General features: G+C 38.2%; 1 protein-coding gene across 3 annotated transcripts in view; it reads right to left on the bottom strand.

Annotated features, from left to right (window-relative positions):
- The window catches only part of tsc22d1 (TSC22 domain family, member 1), a 125,836-nt gene that overhangs the window by 1,417 nt on the left and 98,547 nt on the right, over positions 1-25,872 (bottom strand). The window contains exons 1-2 of one of the 3 annotated variants that reach the window (XM_073845578.1): positions 7,327-7,843; positions 479-530 (exon numbers count right to left, since the gene is read on the bottom strand). In XM_073845578.1, coding sequence (XP_073701679.1) covers positions 479-530; positions 7,327-7,412 — 138 coding nt within the window. In that variant the 5' untranslated portion in view covers positions 7,413-7,843. Of the gene's footprint in view, positions 1-478; positions 531-921; positions 1,258-7,326; positions 7,844-25,872 lie in introns of those variants that run through there. The other 2 variants (XM_073845577.1, XM_073845576.1) reach the window with 2 other exon arrangements.

The raw sequence follows: 25,872 nt of genomic DNA, 5'->3' as shown, positions 1-25,872 counted from the left end.
ATCTGCCTTGAAAAGCTGTAACCTGCATCCTACTCGCTACCCACAGTCCCTCCCTCCCTTTATCGTCACCAAACCAACAAAATGGCCGTCCCACCGCGCGTCAAGCCAATCAGAAGACGAGATATTTTTAACTAGGTGTAAAAGCTTTGGGGTTTGCCTAGCAACAGTAACAAGGCGCACAGATCGCGTGAGTACGCAAGCAAAACCCCAGGCAAGTCAGCAAACAAACACCAAACCCTTCGGTCGTTTTCCTACCAGCTTTTAACTTTAAACTAACCTTGAATGAGCTTGAATACTGAGGTGAGTTACAAAGCGACGCTGTCGCAATGACAGAGCAATAACAATCATTTGATAATGATTACATAATTCATTCCTCTGACACTGATGCAACTCGACAGCCTGCTTAACGTTACAGCATGTAAACAAAACATTTGTTCGGAAACGCGATGTTTATGATAAGAAAGGCAGGATTGCTTACCATGGCTTGTTCAATTTTGTTGTCTATGGCCACAACACTGGCACCCGATGAGCTGTGGGGGAAAACAGAGAAACGTTAGTTTACTGCTTGAATACACTAGCAACACATTGGAAACTATGGCAACGTCAACAAAACAAAGTCACAAATACATAAAATGTCGAAAATCCTTAACATGTTGCTTTGGAAATGCCTAGAACAGGTCTAACGCAGAAAGGTGCATTTTATATATTCAAAGCTGCCTCAGCATCGTCTTTCAAAGGCTGTGAGTGAACTGAGAGAGCTTGTTTTTCAAAGCAAAAAGCTAAAAAAATGCATTAAAACACTCAGCTGTGGTATAAACGGATTGTTGTTTAAAAACACCACCGCGTCGTATTTTCCACATTCACCGCTTATGAACGAGCTTTGGCTTATTGACGGTTTATTACACAAGTCTGACATTTTACCTATTGTCGAGCTTGACGGATGAAGTCTCGGTCCCCAAGAGCGAGGAGAGGAAGGATATTGAGAAATTTCTAAGCTGACAAACACCAAGATCCATCGCCACGGAATAGCATGAAGAATTCATGCTATTGCGTCCATAAGAAAATCGAGCAAGGGAAGCGAGCGCGTGAACTTCCTACAGCCTCTGGAGCATTACATCCTTTGTGTGCGTTTGCAGGAATACTGTGCCGTGACTCCCCAGCAGAAAAGCTCGCTTTATCAAGAGACCGTACATCCAGTGCCGCAGCACAAAGAAACTCCAAGGTCAGCTCATCTCTGCGCTGGTGAATATCTGCAGCCTGGGGTATTTGCATAATTTATTTCACACCAGCGCAGCTCAGCCGCGTCATTGGCGGAGAGCGACAGGCATTTGACTAATCTATGCAGCCACGCCCCCGCTTGACGCTCTTCCGACTCGCTCTGGATAATTTATTCCACCGCGACTTGCCTTATAAGACAATCCGGTTGGAGCGAGTTGATGTTATTTCCATCAAAAGTCTCAAGGCACCAAAAGCTCTTAACAGCCCAATTCTATTACTCAGCAGCTATATTTTGCCACAGAATCCAGGCAGAAATCACCAGTTCTTCTTCGTGATGTTATGCAATCGCAAAACATTCTGAGGTCGGGGGAAAGTGTTTTTTAAAATACTAATTTCGGCCAAAATGTTTTCCAATCTGCTTAGTTTCATTAAAGACACGGGCAAAACATTATTTGAAGGGGAATGCCTTGGAGAACAGTGTTTACATGTCGCCACTTATCGGCAAAAAGCGGAACTGCAGTAGAGTGAATCACGAAAACAGGAGAGTTTTAACCTTTATAGGATGTCCAACAGGACATCCCAGGGACTCCTGATTATAAACAAAAATACATTTTGTTAAAGCTAAACTTTAATTAACAACTTTAATAAAGGTACTAAATGTCAAAGGGAAATCAGTTAATCTTTTGAATTTGAATTTCATGGAAAAACTCAGCACTATTTAGTATAATCCAGAGGAAATGACTGAACTTTAATTTTAAAACGAAAAATGAAAATCAAAGTATCAAATTATTTGCACACTTTTCTGCGTTCGTGGATCATGCTCAGATCCTAAAGCAGAAAGCATCTCCAGGATGCTTAGATGAAGCTCAGTCCCCTATGATTTGGGTGCAGCTAACTAATCTCATGTGAGCTTTAATTAACGTGTTTAACTACACATCAGCGTGCTTCATATTATTCGAGCGTGCACATGTGTTTAGTTTGCAAGGCTCAGAGTACAGAAAAAACAGGAGAGAAGATCTAACTAAACCCAAGCACACTTATTCTACAGGATAGTTGTATTTCTCAAATAGTACACTCTTAAAAATAAAGGTGCTTTGAAGGGTTCTTCAAGCGATGCCATAGAAGAACCAGTTTTGGTTCCACAAAGAACCATTCAGTCAAAGGTTCTTTAAAGAACCATCTCTTTCTTACTTTTTTATAATCTGTAGAACCTTCTTTCGCCACAAAGAACCTTTTGTGAAACAAAGTTTCCTCAGATGTTAAAAGTTTTATGTAACCATTTAGACAAAAAAGGTTTTACTATGGCATCGTGAAGCACCTTTATTTTTAAGTGTATGTCGCAAAATTAAATCTTGATCTTTTTAAAAATTAACAAACATGATATGCAATATACAGCTTCTAAAGCATTATATAACTTACTTATATTAACTTACACAATCTGTTTTCTAAGCACGTCATATTCATTCATGTTTGTTTCGTTTTAAATATTTTGACCTTGTAATTTTTAATTAAAATGATTTTGCAGTGAAATGTCAGACTTCTCTTTGGTGACATATGCTGGACAGTCATTTTGTTTACATAAACCCGCCCTTTTCTTACAGTCAACAGCAAACTCGCATTCAGATCTCCATCTAAAACAAGCAATATCTCTTTCATAATCAAGTTTCATTTAGATGTACATCACAATTTGGAAGAAAAGATCTGTTGCTAATTTTGTTACATTGAGACTAAACTATTTACAAGCAAAACAAAACCGACTATAGGTGAAAGTAAAAAAAAAAAAAAAGCTTGTGAGATGGGTACACTACCAGTCAAAAGTTTTTGAACAGTAAGATTTAAAAAAAACATTTTTTTAAGATGTCCCTTCACCAAGCCCGCATGGTTTTGATTTAAAGTACAGCAAAAACAGTCAAATTTTAAAATATTTTTACTATTTAAAATAACTGTTTTGTATTTGAATATTATAAAATGTAATTTATGTCTGTGATTTTAAAGCTGATTTTTAGGCATCATTACTCCAGTCACACGATTCTTCAGAAATCGTTGTAATATTCTGATTTGCTGCTTAAAAACATTTTTATTATTATGTTGAAAACAGCAGAGTAGATTTTTTTCAGGTTTCTTTGATGAATAGAAAGTTTAGAAGAACAGCATTTACCTGAAATAGAAATTATTTGTAAAATGATAAATGTCTTTATCATCACTTTTGAGCAATGTAAAGCATTACTGTTAAATAAAAGTACTAATTTCCATAATTTATTTTCCCCCAAAAATAAAAGTTACCCTGATTCCAAGATTGTGAATGATATAGTGTATAATCTTACAAAAGCTTTTCACTTCAGATAAATGCTGATCTTTGGATCATTTTATTAATCAAAGAATCCTGAAAAAATGCACTCAACCATTTTAAACATTGATGATAATAATAATAATAATAATAATAATAATAATGTTTCTTAAGCAGCAAATCAGCATATTAGAATGATTTCTGAAGGATCAAGTGACACTAAAGACTGGAGTAATGATGCTGAAAATTTAGCTTTGAAGTCACAGAAATAAATTCATTTTTAAAATATATTTAAATAGAAAACCGTTATTTTAAAGGTGCCATAGAATGGAAAACTGAATTTACCTTGGCATAGTTAAATAATAACAGTTCAGTACATGGACATGACATACCATGAGTTTCAAACACCACCGTTTCCTCCTCCTCATATAAATCTAGTATTTGCAAAAGACCACCGAAAAATAGGCCAATTCCAACATAACAGGTCTGTTACGCAACTTCCGGGATCGTTAATAGTTACGCCTCCAACATTTGCATCGCCCAATCATCGGTAACGTCAGCACATCAGTTAAACATGGCGAGTCACTCAAGGGACACGGTTAGCTTAATGCTAGCGCTAGCCTGTTACATTGCAATACATAGGATTTCACTTACCACATAAACAGAGAGATGCCTGCGCTGATGATGGGGAATGATGGAGAAATAACTGCCTGATGATGGCGAATGATTTACAGATCTGGAGAATCACTGACAAGCAGCTCAACTTGATTGGTAAGTTCTTGTGTCTCTGCATTGTAACTTTACACAGAGCACATGCATCACTGTAATCAGACTAATATATCCGCGATTCAAAACAGCAGATTCAACAAACCGCATATTAAAAGCGCTAGATCCTAATTAAATATATATTTTTATCCATGTGCAAACTATTGAGCTCTGTGAAACAGCCAATCAGAGCAGAGCTCATTAATATTCATGAAGCTTCCAAATAACAGAGAATTTCATTCTAGGGACAAATCCTAGGGTTGTAAATGGACCTGTAAAACCATTTCTGGAGATTTTTTTGCCCTTTCCTATGCCATATACCTTCTATGTAGATATCAGAGAACAATTTAAAAATATTGTATAAATGCATTCTATGGCACCTTTAAATAGTTTTTTTTCTGTTGTGCTGTGGATCAAATAAATGCAGGCTTTGTGAGCAGAAGAGACTTCTTTATATATTAAAAAAATATAAAAAAAATATCTTACTGTTCAAAAACTTTTGACTTGTAGTGTACATTATCCTCATCAAATCTCATTGTCTTTTATTTGTAAGTTATATTTTATAACGTGAGAAAAGAAAGATCCCAGAACTAAAATATAGTCAGTTGAACAGTTTAGCAGTTGTGATTCCAAAAAAATCTAATAAACAGATAATTTGCATATAAGATGTGAATATTTCACAGCACAGTTACATCAGCTTTGCGGTTTTAGCATACTGTCGCCTTGAGTCATGATTGTGGTTAGGTAGGTTTCCACATAATTTCGGCCCTGTTGTAAAGGTGTGTATCCACATAGATGCCAAACCATAATAAAGGTGGTGCAACGCCCACCTAGTAAGCGCTGAGGAATGCTTGATTACGCTCACTGGAGCACATCATTTCCCGCCAAACGACAACCGATTTCCTCAGTTCTTCTGAAACTTTGCTCAAATCCCTGCGTATGATTGACACAAAGTTTTAAAAACATTAGCTGAAACGTTTCAATCAAGCACACACTTGCGTCCCGTAAAAATAGATCACTTATCCTAATTAAGTGCAGCAGCGGCACACCAAATGAAGCCTGAACCTAAGCAGCTCAGGATGCTGTTTAGCTGTTCAAGGCTCTTTGACTGGAAGTGGATTTAAGCAATTACGGAGTCCAAATATACCTCTGCCGTCCATGACCTGACCTCACACTACCACCATTCAGAGCGCTCAGATCAACACAACCTACTTATTCACTCATGTCTTTGTGCGCCAATCGCAGTTCGCCATCTCAGTCACAATCACAATCAAAACTACCTGTCGCTATCATGTGACACAAATTTCAAGAGCTGATTGGAGCAGGTTTTCTGGACAAGGTGTACTTATGTAATGAACACGAAAAACAAGTTCTAATTGATAAAGCAGCTTCTGTCCAGAAACCAGGCGCAAAGGTCAACAAAACTCATCAAGTTACCATTTACACTTGTAGCTCAAACAGAAAAAGCAAGGCACTAAAAACACCATGGGTTTGATTCCCAGGGAATACATGAACTGATAAAACCTTGAATGCAATGTAAGTTGCTTTTGGATAAAATGTAGTGCTGTCAAAATTAATGCGTTAACACAGTCAAGTAATTTTTCCAGCTTAATGGCGTAAAAAAATATTTAACGGAGTTGATGCATTTAGTTGCAGAATGTCTTTATGACCACATTAAATAGGAAACATTTCAGATGCGCACTCCAACTTCACACGATTGCGAGAAATGTACAGGTGACGAAAAGCCTCAGTAGAAGAATTCCACACATAATTTCATATTAAAGTGGAATGAAACTACAAATGTGTCAGATACATGTCATGTTCAGCAGCGGCAGCTCTTAAAGTAATAGCAGTCAAATAAGCTAATAATCCAGCTGCTGCGATGTCTATTAATTAAAGAACAAAAGAAAAGAGGAAATGAATAACTTTTGCAGCTTAAAAGATTCAACTATATTTCATTTAGAATTCAGTGTCTGATAACTTTGTTAAATTTTTGTATATTTGCTGAAGAGCACAGGAAAATAATGGATTTATGTCAAGATTGATTTTAAGTTCACTTAAATTAAAAGTAATTTTTTTTAAGTCTAATAAATGTTAAATGCTCTCAGTTATACTGTAATGTTGAATGGCTATAGTCAGTGGTTAAATATTAGGGAAAAAAATTTCCTAGAGACATCAGTAATATTATAATATAGATACTTGACTTCAGTCATTATTTTTTTATGCAAAGATGAATGTGATGTTATTACAATATAAAAGTATATCTAAAAACTATTGCTAGGTATAATTAATTGCACATTTTTCTGAAATTAATCACGATTAATCTCAATTACTCACAAATAATTTCAGAAAAATGTGCGATTCATTATTTTTTTTAAATCGATTGACAGCATTAATACAATTTATAAATGACTTCCAACAGAGATCAAATGAGAGAAAATAAAATACAGGAGATTCAAAGATGAATGTGATAGTATTGCAATATAAAACTATTTTTTAAAACTAATTTCAGGTGGCATTAACTAATTAGTCGCACATTTTTTTAATTAATTATGATTAAATCGCAATTTCAGAAAAATTTGCAGTTAACTAGAATTGTTTATTTTATAGTTAGATGTGATTAAGCGCACATTTTTCTGAAATTAATCACAATTAATTGCGATTAATCGTGATTAATTTAAGAAAAATGTGTGATTAATTCTTTTTTTTTAAGAGATCAAATGACAGGAAATAAAATATTGGAGATGCAAAGATGCAAAGCACCAAATACTTGGAACTAACACTTCTTTCTGTCAATCAAAATATACCCCGATTTCTTCGATTTTTCTTATCTACACAATGCACAAACTTGACAAAAGACACGATTTCCTCATTAAAATGACCAGATTAATCTGACACGCATATGATGCTCAGAGGAACAAAGACCCCCTGAGACTCTCCAGCAAATAGAGCCATACCTTCCACTCATGATGTCAAATGCATTTGCATGCATTTCCAATCTTTCTACATTTAAAATAAAAATCTGAAAGCACCAAGCAGTGTTAAACACACTTTACCTTTTCAAATGCTGCTCTAACTCCCAGAACAACAGCTTCATGGCCATTTCGTCTCGGCCGTGAACTCTGAGGACTGTTTCTCTCATTGATGTGTCAATCAGCGCTCCTTCAAACACAGAACTTGCTCCTCTGTTCCTCACACGGCTCAAACCCAAACACACGAGCACATGCACAAAGACGCATGGCCACACTTTGGCTCCCAGCAGTGGTAGTAAAGGCTAAAACCAGTAGACAATCACAAGGCCTGGTCAAAGCTCAGTGGTCCCGTCCCCGTTGATCTCCACCGTACTGCCTTTGTGCATCTTACAGGGAGATTTCGTGAACGAATGAGTGAAAACAAGAGTAGGGCAAGCTGTGATGTCACGTCATTGATGGGTCACGTGACTGTTACATAAACCAGCAACAGAGATTAAAATATTCCCAATGATCGTTTTTCGCACGCACTCGTGCTCTCAGGGAGCCTGCCGTCCTCACAACCCTCAACGTCTATCCTGTCCCAATGTTTTTTTTTCTCCTTTCTTTTCTTTTCCCGGCACAGAAGCGTGCATTTCTCCCCTGTGGAGAGAAGAGACGGGGCCCCTGCACTTGAGCCGGGACTTATCTTGTCACTTCTCATCAGTATCGTAGCCTGATTCAGGCTTACAGCGTGTGCGGCCGGTGAAACACGCACACACGTCTCTCCAGCTTACGCTGCTTGCAGTAAAAAAACAATATGGAGCCCAACAATGGCAGGGGTTTTACCTGTTCAAATAACACTCAGTGAGAGCTCTCAATGGCATTGAGGCTCCTGTGTTTACGTGTCTTTTTGTGGGCTACATACAGCAATACTACAGAATTGACTGACCGAAGTTCAGAGACATTAAATCAAGCACACTTTCACAATATTTCATAAGAACCTAAAACTATCAAAGTGGAAAAATCACTTCCTTTTAAAATCACTGGTTTGAAATCACGGTCTAAAATAGGCCTGTGGCTAGTATTACATAATCAGATCACAATAGCCAGCAATATTTTCACAATCATTTCTCTTTAAACTTCAACCCTGTTACTTATTAACTAACATTTTATATTTATGAATTTTATAACTTGGCAGTTATTTTCCACAGAACAAAAATTTATTAGATAACTTTTTGAAGCTGTGAATGAAATGGATTATTGGAGTATGTTTTGCAAATACTACTTAATTTCCTCTTTTATTAAATGTGTTACTGTTTGTGAAATTAACTCTCAATTTCTGAGTGAAAACTGTTTGTACACCATTTTTTGTCCCAGTGCGACTATCTGTGTGTGGCGCAGTAGTGTGTAATGAAAGCATTCCATATGAACTTCAAGTAGGCGTGTTTTAAATAAAGTTCATTTTAAGTCCAAAGCACAGCTTGCATTATAATGCATTATGCACATGATGCCTTTGTTCACATTATTGTATTTTCTAAACATTTTTAGCAATTACCAGTTACGATCTCATTACTGCTTCTCAAAAAATGTTAAATTTTCAATAAATAAATAAATAAATAAAATCATATTACTGTTATTATTAAAACCAATCACAAGGGTCATTTTTTTTAAATTTAGAGTTATACACCATCTTAATAAATAAGCTTTCCATTGATGTATGGTTTGTTAGGATAGGACAATGTTTGATCGCAACACAAGTATTTGAAAACCAAGAATCTAAGGGTGCAAAAAAAAATATATATATATAAATATTGAGAAAATCGCCTTTAAAGTTGTCCAAATTAAGTTCTTAGCAATGCATATTACTAATTCAAAATTAAGCTTTTAAATATTTATGGTATGACATTTACAAAATATCTTCATGGAACATGATCTTTACTTAATATCCTAATGATTTTTGGCATAAAAGAAAAATCGATCATTTTGACCCACACAATGTGTTTTTGCCTTCTGCTACAAGGCCTATGTTCATCTTCACAACACAAATTAAGGTATTTCTGATGAAATATCAAAGAGCTTTCTGACCCTGCATAGACAGCAACACAACTGACATAATTCAAGGCCCAGAAAGGTAAGGACATCATTAAAATAATCCATGTGGCATCCTTCAACCGTAATTTTAAGAATCTATGAAAATCCCTTTTGTGCGCAAAGAAAACCAAAATATTAATTTTATTCAATTTCTAGGGGTTCTACGTCAGAATGCCAGCTCCTGTGTCAGCAGCACCACATGCATGCGTTGTGGTACTCATGAATAGCGTCGAACACTGACATGGAACAGAAGAAATTGTTGAATAAAGTAGTTGTTTTTGTTTTCTTAGTGCACAAAAAGTATTCTCATAACTTCATACAACTGTTGTACCACTGATAACAAAAATAATGATTTTATTCAACAATTTCTCAGGGTTCTACATCAGAAGGCCAGCTTTTTTCAGCATTTTCAGCAGAAAAATAAATTGTTGAATAAAGTTGCTATTTGTGTTTTCTTTGCACACACAAAGTATTCTCGTAGCTTCACAATGTCTTCACTACCCTTTCTGGGCCTTGAACATGTCAGTTGCGTTGCTGTCTATGGAGGGTTAGAAAGCTCTCGGATTTCTTAAAAGATGATTGAAGGTCTTTACGGGTTTGGAACGACATGAAGGTGAGTAATTAACGACAGAATTTTCATTTTTGGGTGAACTTTGCTTTTAAAGGAAGTCAATCATCTCATGCGTTTAAATTCAATGTAAATAAACCACTGCGTATGTGTACTAGGTTTGTGCTGCAAGTGACATGAGTGAGCATTCAATCGCCAGCAAGTTTCATAATCATGACAGCTCTAGTCTGAGAACTGGCCAGCCTCAATATTTACATGTAAAATAGGCGAACATGATTTGAATGAGTGCTTGGAGAGTTTCGTAGAGAGCTGGGCTGAAATGGAGACTGTTTAAACAGCTGTGCAGGAGCTGCTGCTGCAGATGAGGACGCCTCGCTTACAGAAGCCCTGCCGTCAGCAGCTCTTAAGTCACAAAATTTATAGAAAGGTTACGCGTTTCAAATAGTGCATTTAGACAGCCACTAGGCAACCGGCCACCCTCAGCGTCTGTAACTTATCTGAGAGTCAGAGTGCGGATGCCATTCTCCACTTAGTCTTCAACCTGAACCTAGTTTATGATGTTGCCAGATTTACAACACAACGCCTGGAATTGTCCACCAAGTTAACACATATTATGACTCTGAATGCGTATCCTGCATACTGCGTACTACTGGTCGAGAGGCATATCTCATGAACTACAACTGGAAGATCAGTGAGATCACATTGTGGGATTCGACACGAACAAACGAAGGCCACGTTGCCACTCTGCGTGAGAGAAAGTGCCATTTTTCCAATTGGGCTGACAGCAGCAGGTTGCACAACAGAGCTTCATCCTGTATTCTCCAGCTCAAACTCTGACAGTGCAGCACACACAGAATAGACTGGACAACCTCAGCAAGTTTCAACTACATGAGCAAGAAAAGAAGCATGTGAGAACAGCCTCAGTGTGCATGGTGTGCATTTACTGCGCAGTATGACTTTTCTAAGAAAAGACAGCCATGCATTTAAAAATTCCACCATTCTCTCCTAATGAAATGATTTTTAGCAGCAATTATAGACATTTAAAAAGTGGCTTTTAAAATGGAAAATCCAACAATAGTTTGCTTCTGTTGGTCCCACAGGTTCATAAGCAGCGGTTTTATTTTCCGTGGAGTGGCGCGTTCCTCCAGCGTTTGGGGAAGTGTGAATAGTCGACAACCTCCTCACACGTTTACAGTTATGTAACCGTCCCAGTAGTTTGCACACAGAAGAAACAGGTATAAGTAATGCGGAGTGAAATCTGGAATTATCAGGATTAGCCCATAAGCAAAACAGCCACAGAAAAGACCCGGGATGATTCATTGAAGTCATTTCCACTACAGAAAGCATGAAGGCCTCCGGCTAGAATAGTAGAAGCCTTCTTCCCTCTCCGTGGTTATACGCACCAAATCAGCACCGGTCCGCCCTCTCCTTTTGTCTGGAAGCACTGTAGCCTTTATATAAAGTGACAGACGAGGCACCGTCGAGACGTTAGACTCTGGGAATTCACGCACCCGTTTTATTTTGCATTGTGTGATACTTATAGCACCTTTGCACGCAATACATTGTAGCCTTGATGGATTCACCGCTTTATAAGAGCACTTTTCTCAAGTGAACACTTCAGAAGACGTACACTAAAGACAAACAGCCATTGATGCTGCCGTTAAGCTCTAGTTCGTTGGGGCTGATCGAGTGAGACAATAGCTGGGATGTAGGCGAATTGAGGGGGATTTGAGAGGGGGGTTGTTTACATTGTACACGATGTTCTTGATGCAGACGGCCAGTCAAGCACAAGCATTACTTCCACTTCAGCTCCTAATGCGATTTGTGGACTTTTTCGGGATGTTTGCAGACACTGTTAAGATGTGGCAATATTATGTCAGACTGATACCATAAATGAAAACGTAGTGTGTCATAGTTGGCCTGTTCTTGACAGTGCACTTTCACGGTATTTGAAGCACACGTCAATGGAAACCCTGGGTATTAAGACTTGTTTGGCTTAATATAACATAAATGATGTCTATTACTAAAATATGTAGTAGAAAACCCATGAAAGATTTACATCATTTTAAGAAAATCCACATCGCTTATACATATTTTGGACGTGAAATGGTTGCACTTGGTGAGCTACTGGTGCTTCTAAAAGAGCTTACAGGTGGCGATGGATATCAGCGTAGGCTTAAACCAAATGTCAAACCATCGATTCTCCCATCAGAGTCTAAACACCTTCGGATATCAAGTGAAATCTGCACTGAGGAACTCCTTTAGTGACTGCGGTGTCAAGACAAGAGTCGGCATGTTTATATCCTGTCAGGATGGCATCTAGCGTTTCTTGTCTCTGCCATTTGTAAGCTCTTTCAGTAGCTGTGGTCTACTAAAAGCCTTAAAAGGCATCAGGGCTAAAGTGTAGAGAACAAAAACGCAGGTCTTTAGGAAGTTTTATTCATCCACAGGCATCCTTCCCAGTCTTTTCAGACTTGCATCGCTTCTCTTGTTGCCCTTCAACTGAAAATTACAAACTAAAAAAAAAAAAAAAAGCACAATGTGACATCGTATCAGTACTTTATTTTCCAAGTTGCTTATTCCGAGTTGTGTTGCGGAAAAATAGCAACAGGTTGCGCCAAAAGCTCACTGAGTGCAACCATTTGACATCTACGAAATAATGGCACCCATAATGGCATACATTCTAAAATGTATAAAACGATGTGGTTGTTTAAATAACAAATCTTTCATATATTTTCTACTACATATTTCAGTAAGAGACTAGGGTTGTGACGATGAGGAAATTTCCCCACCGGTTAATCGGCACGTGACAACACCGGTAATACCGGTATCACCGTGGGGGTGGGGGTTGCTCTTTTTCTGCTTTTAAATAGCTTATAAATGCGTGCGTATTATACTTTCACTTTTGCGGGAATTGGCAATTCGGCGTCAATTGTTTTAATGGACGACAACGAAACTACAAAAAAAAAAAAAAACTTTGGACCCAAAATATTGCCAAACAGGTGCTTTTGGACACTAAATCGTCCGCCATTCTCTTTCTGTAAATTCGACTCCTCGCACAGATAATTAACACGGCCAATTCACCATCAGCAATCACACTCCGTATCCAAGCACTACAAGAGAATCCCTTTAAATAGCCAAGCAGTCTTACCTTCATCATCTCTTGTTTTCAACATCCCTCTCCCTGGGCAGGGGGAGTGCCCCGGGCTCGGCCAAACATGCTTAACTTTTACGCTGTTTATTATATGTAAGCGCGAACTCCTCACGTGATAAATTAAATATGACGCATTGTAGCTATGTTCAGTTTTTAATTATAGTGCATGCTCTCGTCTTAAGTAAATTATTTAGAATAATATTTTCCATTCAATTCAAATAAACATTTAATAGAAAAAACGAATACTTAAAAAAAAAAAAAAAAAAAAAGAGTGGAGACGGTGTCACGGTGGAAAAGTGATGTCACCGGTGTTGCGTCTTAAAACCGGTAACACCGTCAACACCGTCTATCGTGGCAAGCCTATAAGAGACATCATTTATGTTATATTAAGCCATACAGGTCTTAAAGGAGTAGTTCACTTTCAGAACATAAATTTACAGATAATGTACTCACCCCCTTGTCATCCGAGATGTTCATGTCTTTCTTTCTTCAGTCGTAAGGAAATTATGTTTTTTGAGGAAAACATTTCCGGATTTCTCTCCATATAATGGACTTCTATGGTGCCCCCGAGTTTGAACTTCCAAAATGCAGCTTCAAATGGCTCTAAACGATCACAGCCGAGGAAAGAAGGGTCTTATCTAGCAAAACAATTGGTTATTTTCTAAAAAAAAAAAAAAATTACAATTAATATACTTTTTAACCTCAAATGTTCATCTTGTCTAGTTCTATGTGTACTCTGTGTAGAGATTAAAAAGTATATAAATTGTAAATGTTTTTTAGAAAATAACCGATCATTTCGCTAGATAAGACCATTCTTCCTCGGCTGGGATTGTTTAGACCCCTTTGAAGCTCCATTTAAACTGCATTTTGGAAGTTCAAACTTCGGGGCACCATAGAAGTCCATTATATGGAGAGAAATCCTGAAATGTTTTCCTCAAAAAACATCATTTCTTTACGACTGAAGAAAGAAAGACATAAACATCTTGGATGACAAGGGGGTGAGTAGATAATCTGTAAACTTTTGTTCTGAAAGTGAACTACTCCTTTAATACCCAGGGTTCCCTTTAAATTTTAAATTTAACTTGAATTTAAACTGAAACCTAACAAAAAACTTAAAATATACTTCGAGGCTTCAGTAATAGAAAACAAAATGTTCGTATAAAGTTTTTTTTTTCCAAAAACACCCAGCAGCTCTCCATCTTTTAATGGAGTGTTAAGCCTCCGTGAATGTTTTCCTTTAAACCACTTTTCTCAAATGAGACGTCTCACGGCATGCGGAGAAGGCATTGAGGCTGATGCCTGATCTAATTTAAACTGCAGTATGATCACTGGGATAATCAGAGAAGTTTCTCGCATCATCTCAATCCATCCCACTGTGAAGTAGCAGCCTAAAAAGGAAGAGGTATCTCCTGTTGAGTGCACTTGGGAACACGGCGTTCCTCTTGCGACTCTATAGAATATGTAGTGTGTGAACAGCATGGGACCAAAATCACACGGTTCTCAGGTGAAGCAGGGTTCATGTTCACAGACTGAGGAGCAATTACCCTGATGTAACAAAAGAGATAACAGGCCTGCCCTCAGCTCATGAATATTTTGGTTAAAAACAAGGATCATTCACAATTGATGTGCAACTACGTACCAAACCAGCACTAAGCATGTTGTTTTTAATTACAATTATCTCAAATAGAGTTAGGCTGATTAAATAACCACATTTATAATTTTGCCAATGTATTTGTTATATTAACAAATTTGAATTTTCAGCATCATTCAGTCTTTATGTCACTTGATCCTTCAGAAATCACTCTAATATGATGACTTGCTGCTCAAGAAACATTTCTTCTTATTATTATCAATGTTGAAATTAGTTGTGCTGCTTAATATTTTTGTGGAAACTGTGATACATTTTTTCCAGAAATATTTGATGAACAAAGTTCAGAAGAACAGCATTTTTTAAAATACAAATCTATGTGACATTATAAATGTCTTTACTGTCTTTTTAATATGGAAGCCACAAAAAAATGCATGATACAACCTTACAATTCAGACTTTTTTCCTCAGAACTGATATAAACTCGCAATTGCGAATTATAAAGTCAGAATTGTGAGATATAAACTTGCAATTTCGAGTTATAGTGAAAATTGTGTGATATAAACTCAAAATTGTGAGTTATGAAGTCAGAACGGCAAGATAAAAACTCACAATTCTGACTCTCTTGCAAATTGTAGTTTGTATCTCGCAATTACCAGTTGTAAAGTGAGAACTGCGTGATATAAACTCAAAATTGTGAGTTATGAACTCAAAATTGCGAGATAAAAACTCACAATTCTGACTCTCTTGCAAATTGTAGTTTGTATCTCGCAATTCTGATTTTTCCCGTCGCAATTCTGACTTTTTTCTCAGTTATCAACTCAAATTGCGTCAGAAAGTCAATTGCGATATAAACTCGCAATTACCAGTTGTAAAGTGAGAACTGTGTGATATAAACTCAAAATTGCGAGTTATGAGCTCAAAATTGCAAGATAAAAACTCGCAATTCTGACTCTCTTGCAAATTGTAGTTTGTATCTCGCAATTCTGACTTTTCTTCTCAGTAATAAAAAACTATTTTGAGGGGGCGAGGAAGACTGATGTTTTCAGAAATGTGGGTTTATGTCTCACAATTCTGACTTAACTCGCAATTTAATGTTATGAAGTCAGAATTTCGACATGTAAACTTGCAATTTTGAGAAAAACTCAGACTTTGGAGTTTCTCTCACAGTTCTGACTTTATTTCACAATTCTGATTCTATAACTCGCAATTGCAAGTTTATATCTCAGTTTTGAGAAAAAGTCAGAATTGCAATATGTGAACTCGCAATTGCAAAAAAAAAAAAATCAGAATTGTGAGCAAAAAAGTCGCAACTCAGTGGCGGAAATGGGCTAACAGTTTAATGCATCCTTGCTGATTTAAAACAAATGTTACATAAGTGAAAACATTAGCAGGGCAAGTAAAAAATGTGACAGAGGCCCAATCAGGCCTGCGGAAACAACCATTACTATACCAATACATAAATAGGTACTAATTTGTACCATTTAGGTACTAATATGCACCATTTTGAGTGTTATTATCAGTCACTCTGCTGTCTGGATACATCTGCATCAGCCATGAAAAATCCCAAAGTTTTGACCACTAACCCCAAATATTTCCATGTTAGACACCTAGGGAAATGCCTTATGTAAATGCACAGTCAACACTGGGGCCAATTATTTGCCCAACAATTTACCACGTCTCTGTTGGCTCTTTTTCTTTCTAAACTAGACTGCCTGTTTTTCCAGATTCACTGAGCTGACTCCACCGCCTGCTCCCTCTCTCCATCTGTCATGTCAGCCTGTGACGAGTGTTCCTCTCTCTCTCTCCCTCTCTCTGCTCTGCCCTAATTCTGAGAAGAATATATACGCTCAGCACCAACCGGCAGAATCCAGTTTGCGTATGGAAAAGAGACCGCGATGAGAGACGCGGAGTCGTCCGGGCAATGAGGTGGGACGCATTCCAAGCCCTCCCCTCCACGGCGCTCGAAAACATCAGAAGCATCTCTGCAGTCGTGTGCTGGCCTGTGTGAGCAATCACACCTGCAGCAGCGCTGGAGCCGCTCTATACGCTTGGCAAAAACAGAAGCGTGACTCACTGTATGGTGACACTGAGTAAGGGAGCAAACTGACTAGTCACAGAGACACATGAAACAACAGCCTCCAGGCATGAAGCTCTTCTAAATGATAGGCGGCAGTCATAATAACACATTTAAAGTAAATGGTGAGGATTTACTGTGCTGACTTTGGAAGGATTTAAAGTTGCATCCTGGTTGCAACACAAGCTGTGATGCTCATGAAGTCGGCATTCCAACATGCCCAACGAACAACAGACCTACAGAATCAAATGCGAATTTGAATTTTCAGATCAAATTCTGAATTTAGGCTGTTTACATTAGTGCTTTTTTGTTTTAAAACGCATAACTTTTGCTACGGTTACGTCTGTGGTTTACACTACTCGTGTTTTCGACCCTCAAAAACAGAAATGTTCGAAAACGCTGCAGATCCCGTTTTAGTTCGAAAACTCCAGGATTGCGTTTCAGTGTAAACGGACCAAAACAGAGACTTTTGAAAACAATGGCATGGCTGTCCACATTCGCTCTGCGTATCCTTGATGGCAGTGTAAACAATAACATCATGCTCATTTGTTACATCTCATTTCTTAGGCTCATTTAAGAAAAGTAACTGTTAAGGTCTTTGCACACCGAGTCCAAAATTTTTGTATGCAGTTTTTCGCATTCGTAATCCTAAAAATTCGTCACGCACAGAAACTTTGCACACTGAGTCCGGTGCGTATTAATTCATCCGTTGCGAAAAATTGGCAAAATGGAATCTTCAAGCAGCAAGGATGATTGTTTTGTACACTCTCTTCTTAAAAAGAGAAAAAGAAAGGATATATTGGGTCCATCCAATTATAAGGAAAGGAAAGGGAAAGGAAAGGGGGTGAAGTGAGGCCAAGTATGGTGACCCATACAAGGAATTTGTGCTCTGCATTTAACCCATCCAAGTGCACACACACAGTAGTGAACACACACACACCGTGGACACACACCCGGAGCAGTGGGCAGCCATTGCTGCGGCGCCCGGGGAGCAGTTGGGGGATCGGTGCCTTGCTCAAGGGACTCACCTCAGTCGTGGTATTGAGGGTGGAGAGAGTGCTGTACATTCACTCCCCCCACCTACAATCCCTGCCGGACCTGAGACTCGAACCTGCAACCTTTGGGTTACAAGTCCGACTCTCTAACCATTAGGCCACGGCTGCCCCCCGTGATATTATAAGATATAGAGAGTAATGAGAGAATACCTTTTATGTGCACCTCCTTATTAATGAGCTGCGGGATTACTTTAGGACGTCGATAAACTTTGATGCTTTGCTAGCATTACTGGAGCCACATATTATAAAGAATACCACTAATTTCTGTGAACTCCGTGTACAAGGACCTTTAAGTGCTTTGTGCTGCGAGACGAAGTGGATGAGTTTGTCATCAGACACAATTCTGTATTTTTGTTTTCAATGTACTGTGGCTCTGAACTGTCAAAACACCTCTCAAAATGCTTGCTACGGATGCAAAAACACACAAGAAAAAAAAACCAAACCCGATCCGAATTTTTTTTATGATGGACAAAAATTTCGGAGGCAGTGTGCAAACGTGAAACAACGTGAGGTCGTATTTATTTTGTAACGGGTGAAAACTTGGACGAATAATTCAGACTCAGTGTGCAATGACCTTTACATTGCAAAAAGAAAAAGAAATTACTGTATTTTTTACACCCCAAGGAATAAGTCAATTTTATTACGATTGCTTCTCTTAAATTAAAACATCCTTGATCTGGATTCCATAATCAGATTGCAAAAATTTACTTTTTTGTCATCTGAACCTCTTTTACCTAATATATTTACTTAAAGTAACCCCTGAGATTTTAAGGTAACAAGTGACACATTTACATGTTCTTGGTTCTCTGACATTGGTTAATGGTCACATGATGTGCAGATAAACAACTATATTTCATTGTTTTAGTAATTGTTTATTTAGATTTTTTTTTAATATTTATTTTAATTTAAAATTTTTATGATTTAGTTATTTGCTTTCATTTCAACTCACAGTTTCTTTGCGAACCCCAGTTTGGGAAACCTTGACATAATATTTAATGCATTTTACGTTGTTAATCACAACAAATGGAATATATTTTCTTTTTCTTTGCATTTTTTGGATCAATATGGTACACAATTACCATTTTAAATCAATGTGATAAACGACTTGGGTCAAAAGTAATCTAATAGTAGTCTGATTACATTACACCAAATGTGTAATGTTATGGATTACATTACTAACTACATTTGTCATGTCATTTGAAACCAGTAACAGACTACAATTTGTAGAGAATAACCAATTTTCGTTTCTCCACTGAAACATTATAATTCAAATACTATTGTAAAACTATCTGTAAAACAGGCAATTATTAAAAAATATTTTTTAGTTACTACATTTTCACCTCGAATAGCCTCAATTTTGGATCGTTGTCCTTTGCTTTGTGTTGATGTATAAATCTCAATTTTAAAAAAAATTGACCCTTATGACTGGTTTTGTGGTCCAGGGTCACATATATAAATATATATAATCTGAAAGCTGAATAAATAAGCTTTAATTGATGTATGGTTTGTTAGGATATGACAATATTTGGCCGAGATTTGACGGTGCAAAAAAAATCTAAATACTGAATAAACTGTCTTTAAAGTTGTTCAAATGAAGTTCTTAGCAATGCATAATACTAATCAAAAATGAAGTTTTCATATATTTATGGTAGGAAATTTTGCTAGATATCTTCATGGAACATGGTCTTTACTTAATATCCTAATGATTTTTGGCATAAAAGAAAAATCAAATGTATTTTTAGCTATTGCTACAAAATTCCAAATAAAAGATATAAAATAATCAAATAAGATGCAACCAGAACGTATTGCATAGCTGTTGCATAGTATCACACCACCCAAGCCTAGTGCTCATGTGGGTGATGCAAGTTTAGGAAGAGCTTGTGTCATTCCTCTCTCTTGTTGTCTGCTCTTCTGCTCAAAAACCTCTATTTTCTTTATACAGATCACATACATTAAAATGTGGCTAAAATGCAAAAAACAAAAAGATCTACACCTTGAGAAAGCTAAATGATAAAACCGCTATGCTGGATTATCCCAGCTATGCAAAATCATACTCAACGAATATCCTGCATGTAATTTAGTTATCAAAAATCTGCAGTGGAATGCAGTGTGTGTGTAGGAGCGGAGGCCCTGTGTTCCTCTGTCTCTGTGGAGACTACAGGAATCTCTCCTCCCACTTCATCGAACAGCATGCATCCCTCTCCCGTAACCCCTTTTCTCTTTTCAGGCGGAAGAGAAACTGAGGGAGCCTCAAGCCTCGCCTGTCCTCACTGAGCGTTACATAACCGGAGAGGGGACCCCCGTTCGCACTAATCACTGTGCGGGAACGCGGCTCCGCTCTCTCTGCCAGTCATCCCCCTTTGTGCCCGTTTTGTTTAAACAGGAAAGGGGCACGGGCGCAGGGCAAACGGACCCGCCGCCTCCTTCCGCGGGGCTGGCAGCACAACAGACGTGTGCTGTGTGTGGCGGAGAGCAGAGCTCGCAGTGGAGAGGGAAAACATGATCAAAGTCAGAAGTGACCGAGGCATTCATGCACTGACCTAAATATCAGACACTGGGTCTGATTACGATTATATGCGATAATCTTGATTGTTAACCACGTTTGCAATTTAAATTTGTGACCCTGGACCACAAATCCAGTCTTAAGTAGCATGGGTATATTTGTATGTGTATGCAATAGCCAAAAATACATTGTATGGGTCAAAATGATCCATTTTTCTTTTATGCCAAAAATCATTAGGATATTAAATAGAGATCATGATCCATGAAGATATTTAGTAAATTTCCTACTGTAAATATATCAAAACTTAATATTTGATTAGTAATATGCATCGCTAAGAACTTAATTTGCACAACTTCAAAGGTGATTCTCTCAGTGTTTTAATTTTTTTTACACCCTCAGATTCCAGATTTTCAAATATGCCAAATATTGTCCTATCCTAACAAACCATACATCAATGGAATGCTTATTTATTCAGCTTTCAGAAGACGAATAAATCTCAATTTCAAAAAAATTACCCTTATGACTGGTTTTGTGGTCCAGGGTCACATTTGATTACAATTTTAAAGGGATAGTTTACCCAAAGTGTTTAATTCTGTCATTAATTACTTACCTTCATGTTGTTTCAAAACTTTAAGATCTTCGTTCATCTTCAGAACACAAATTAATATATCTTTGATGAAATCCGAGAGCTTTCTGACTCTGCATAGACAGCAACACAACTGACACGTTCAAGGCTAAGAAAGGAAGTAAGGACATCATTAAAATAGTCCATGTGACATTAGTGCTTCAACCGTAAAGTTATGAAATTGAGAATACTTTGTGGGCAAAGAAAACAATAACTTTATTCAACAATTTTTTCTCTTCTATGTCAGTTTTTGACGTTGCTGTCTCTGCAGGGTCAGAATACTCTCGGATTTCATTAAAAATATCTTAATTTGTGTTTAGAAGATGAACATAATTTTCTTTTTTGGGTGAACTAAGCCTTTAAAATGAAAACTGTGTCGTCAAATACTGACCCTTGTCAGTTCCAAACCCAATATGACTTTGAAACAAAGATACTTTTAATGAAAGCCAGCATGTATGAGCTCCCATTTATCATATTTGATGAGCTCTTTGTATGTTTGTTGCTCAATTTTAATATTAATAATAGCCTAAAACACCAGAGAAGATACTCCACAGATGTCCGAGTCACAGACTTCTAGCAGCCACTGCATGCAAAGGATATGCAACAAAGCACTAAACATGACCTTAATTTGCATAATATCGCTGTGTCCCAAATGTTATGATGTCTGAAATGGGGGAGAGACTAGGTACAAAAAGTGTTGTAATTTTTACGTGTTCCATCCAAAATGTATAAAAACACCTTTTAGTACTATGGGAGAATGTGAACTTCAACCACTCGAAGTAGTGTTTCATTACAAGGAAAATTCAAACAGAAAAGGGCATTTGATGCAAACATTAAAGAAGGAGAAAATATGTAGAATATGGTAAAAACAGTAATATTGTTACATATTTCAAAAATGTCAAATGAAAAGCTGAATTTTCAGCATCATTCCGTCTGTTTTCAGTGTCCCGTGACGCTTGAGAAATCAAAATATGCTGATTTGCAGCTAAAGAAACATTTTCAACATCAATGTTGAAAACACTTTTTCAGAATATTTGATACAAACGATTAGTTTGAAATAAAAATGCTTTGAAACATTATTAAAGCCTTAATGCTGCGTTCACACCAAACGCGAATATGCGTCTAAATTCGCGCCTGCCGCGTCTAGTTATACGCGTGACCACTTTGTGTTCATTCGCGCGTCAAGAGCGAAATCGACGCGCGTAAAAACAAAAGTTTGAAGCGAAATTTACGCGCGTCACGCGTGTCAGAGGCGAAAGTTTCAAACCCCGTTGGCGGCCATCTTTTTACAAGATTCTGTTGTTGATCGGTCATTTATCGAGAGAGTCACCGCTCTGTATTTGCTCTGGAGAGCAGAACAGCGGTGTAGGGATCATCGTCGCCGTATTTGGGTCCACCAGACCCTTCGGAGGCGAACCCAGTTCGGCGAGTTTCATCACTTGCTCCAGGAGCTGCGCCTGGATGACGGCCGCTTTCAGCGGTACTTCCTGTCCCACGCCCAGTTCGATGACCTGCTGTCCCGCATCGGAGCGAGGGGATTTCAAGAGCGGTGGAACTTCCCTCTGTGCGTTGGAGCAGTATATGATGACAGATGTCTGTGCCATTTCTTTGTTCAGGTTATTACTGTAAAATCTGTTATTTATTTTTGTTTTGATGATAAATGGAGCCAGCCTCCAAAAGTATTTAACCTGTCCAGTGATTTCTTTATTTTCCTCCCACAACACTGTCCAGACACACTAAAGTATACACACTATTATAGTTATTATTGTTCTGTTATTATAGTGTAGACACACTACACTATAATAATGTTTCATACAAGTAAGATTTAGATATGGAATAAATAGCATTCAATACAAAATGAATGTGTGTCATATATGTGATAAAACATTTGCTTTGTTGTGCATTAAACCGCATTAGGCATTTAGTATTCACGTTTCATATTTGAATGAGTGACTCCGGGCGGGCCTGCCGCCACAGCATCAAGCAGGCTCCTGATTGGTTAACGCGGCGCGAATTGACGCAGAAGTTCAGATTTTTCAACTCGGGCGGCAGACGCGAATTCGCGTCAAACGCGTGATGCACAAAAAGCACAATTCTCGCGTATCGCGCCAGACGCTCAATTCGCGCCATTCGCGCGAACGAGGCGAATTCGCGTCTACCGCGCCGCGCTAAACGCCAATTTGCGCCGCAAGAACTCCAGTCTTACCATTGACTTAAAGGAACACTCCACTTTTTTTGGAAATAGGCTCATTCTCCAACTCCCCCCGAGTTAATAAGTTGATTTTTACCGCTTTGAAATCCATTCAGCCGTTCTCTTGTTCTGGCGATATCACTTTTAGCATAGCTTAGCATAAATCATTGAATCCTATTAGACCAGTAGCATCGCGTTCAAAAATGACCAACGAGTTTCGATATTTGTCCTATTTAAAACTTGACTCTTCTGTAGTTATATCGTGTACTAAGACCAGCGGAAATGTAAAGCAGCGGGTTTCTAGGCTGATAATATTAGGAACTACACTCCCATTCTGGCGTAATAGTCAAGGAAGTTTGCTGCCGTAACATGGCCGAAGCAGGCGCATTAATATCACACAGCGCCTGAAATTAGATCCCAGCTAGGTAACTTCCAATGTGACCGGTGCTAAGTTTGTGTAATTCCGGTTGTTGCAGCTGTCAGAGTTGCAGCTGGTAAATTGTTAATGGTTGGATTTACCTGTGTGTGATTAGCTATGGTTCTGTGCATTGTAAGGGGCTGTGATAGTAAGTCGAAGACGTAATCTACTACCATCTTTCATAGAATTCCCACGAAAAAAAAGCAATTTCGACTAATGAATCAATGGCTGGCTGCTCTGAACATGGATCTCAAAACACCATTAGAAACGATCAAGAAATGGCGTGTTTGCTCCGAGCATTTTGAACCAGATGACTATTTGGATAGTTTTACCGGTACTACAGCACGGCGTCTAAAGGACACGGCGATCCCAACAATCTTCAAACTAACGTTACAGACAGGACAACAAGGAGCATCGCCCACGGCTGTAAGTGAAACATGATTAATTGCTAACGTTACCTGTGAAATGCAACCCCTGACGACTAGGTTTGGGCGAACAGTTGGCTTAGTATTTGCTATGACCAAATTCCATGTGTGATTGCAAAAGAAAGTTATTGCGAACAGTCGGTGGTGTTTTAAAGTCAGTTTTGAGTAAAAGTGTACATCATGAATGTAAGCCTGAAAATGCAAACTGACAGTATGCATTTAAAATCTTTATATTATATAATGTAGTGGTTGCAGGAATAACTTACTCTTGCGACAGCTGGCCATTAGGTCCACTCGGCGTGTGACGTTTTTTCTAGTTTATTTTGTCCAACCGGAAAAAAAAAATCTACTACTGCAGGATGCAGCATTGCATCCAAGTCCTCCTCGGATGTTGCGACATGCCACTTCCTCATCAGGTAGATCGACCCTTGCCATCGATGGCAATACCTGGTCCCACTCGCGACAACACAGGCACTCACTTTTAGTTGGCATGGGTTGGCAAGCCCCACCAGCGCGAATCTGCTCTCCTCATCCCTTCTGTCCAAGGCAGTTCAGACACACTTTCTTGTCTTTCGCGTACCAAAACCTTAGCTTCAGTGAATTCTGGTTCAAACTGATACGGTTCAGGATCTGCACCAAAGTAAATATCTTCTAAATCGTCTCTCACAAATGTCTCCATGGCGAGGAACGCTGTCTGTGCTGTGCATGCACGTTGGATATGTTGACGGAAGTAAACATTTGCACATGTGCTGTGTGATATTACTGCGCCTGCTTCGGCCATGTTACAGCAGCAAACTTCCTTGACTATTACGCCGGAATGGGAGTGTAGTTCCTAATCTTATCGGCCTAGAAAACCGCATCGTTACGTTTCCGCTGGTCTTAGTACGCGATATAACTTCAGAAGAGTCAAGTTTTAAATAGGACAAATATCGAAACTCGTTGGTCATTTTTGAACGTGATGCTACTGGTCTAATAGGATTCAATGATTTATGCTAAGCTATGCTAAAAGTGATATCGCCAGAACAGGAGAACGGCTGAATGAATTTCAAAACAGTAAAAATCAACTTATTAACTCGGGGGGAGTTGGAGAATGAGCCTATTTCCAAAAAAAGTGGAGTGTTCCTTTAACATTGAAATCACTCGCGCCAGACGCATATTCGCGTTTGGTGTGAACGCAGCATTACTGTCATGTTTCATCAATTTAATGCATCCTTGTTGAGAAAGTAGTATTAAAGGGATAGTTCAGCCAAAAAAGAAAATTCTGTCATTAGTTACTCACCCTCATGTTGTTCCTAACCTGTAAGATCTTGGTTCATCTTCAGAACACAAATGAACAAGTTTTAGATGAAATCTGAAAGCCTTCTGACCTTGGATAGACAGCAACACAACTGACACATTCAAGACCCAAAAAGGTAGTAAGGACAGTGTTAAAATAGTCTATGTGATATCAGTGGTTCAACTTTAATGCTACGAAGCTACGAGAATACTTTGTGCGCAAAGAAAACAAAAACAACTTTATTCAACGATTTCTTCTCTTCCGTGTTGCACGTTCACAAGAGTTGCATTTTTGGGTGAACTATCCCTTTAATGTCTTTAAAAATACAGAAATCTTACTGATTCCAAACTTTTGAACGATAATATATATACACGCCATGATGATTCATACAAACGACACTGAGACTTTCAAAGTTTTCCCAGCGATTTAGCCTTGAGTCTAAAACGGACCCATTTAAGACTGTCAGTTCTTTATGACAGTTTTTCAGAAATCACACAAGTTTGCTGCTGAACTGGCAGATTGGCTGTCATTCTTGGTATTTATGATGGAGAGAGCATGTCTGGTCTTTGAAAGATGCCTGTTAAATCACTCTGCGCTCCTATGATGACAAGCGAAGCTCAGTCAAGCGACTTGGGTAATGCTTAACGCTACTACTGGGAATTCAGTTTGCCTCTCACGCTA

This window comes from Garra rufa, chromosome 8 (assembly GCF_049309525.1).
Source record: "Garra rufa chromosome 8, GarRuf1.0, whole genome shotgun sequence".
Lineage (NCBI taxonomy): Eukaryota > Metazoa > Chordata > Actinopteri > Cypriniformes > Cyprinidae > Garra > Garra rufa.
Note: the sequence above shows the minus strand (reverse complement) of the source record. Positions and strands in the feature narration are given on the sequence as shown.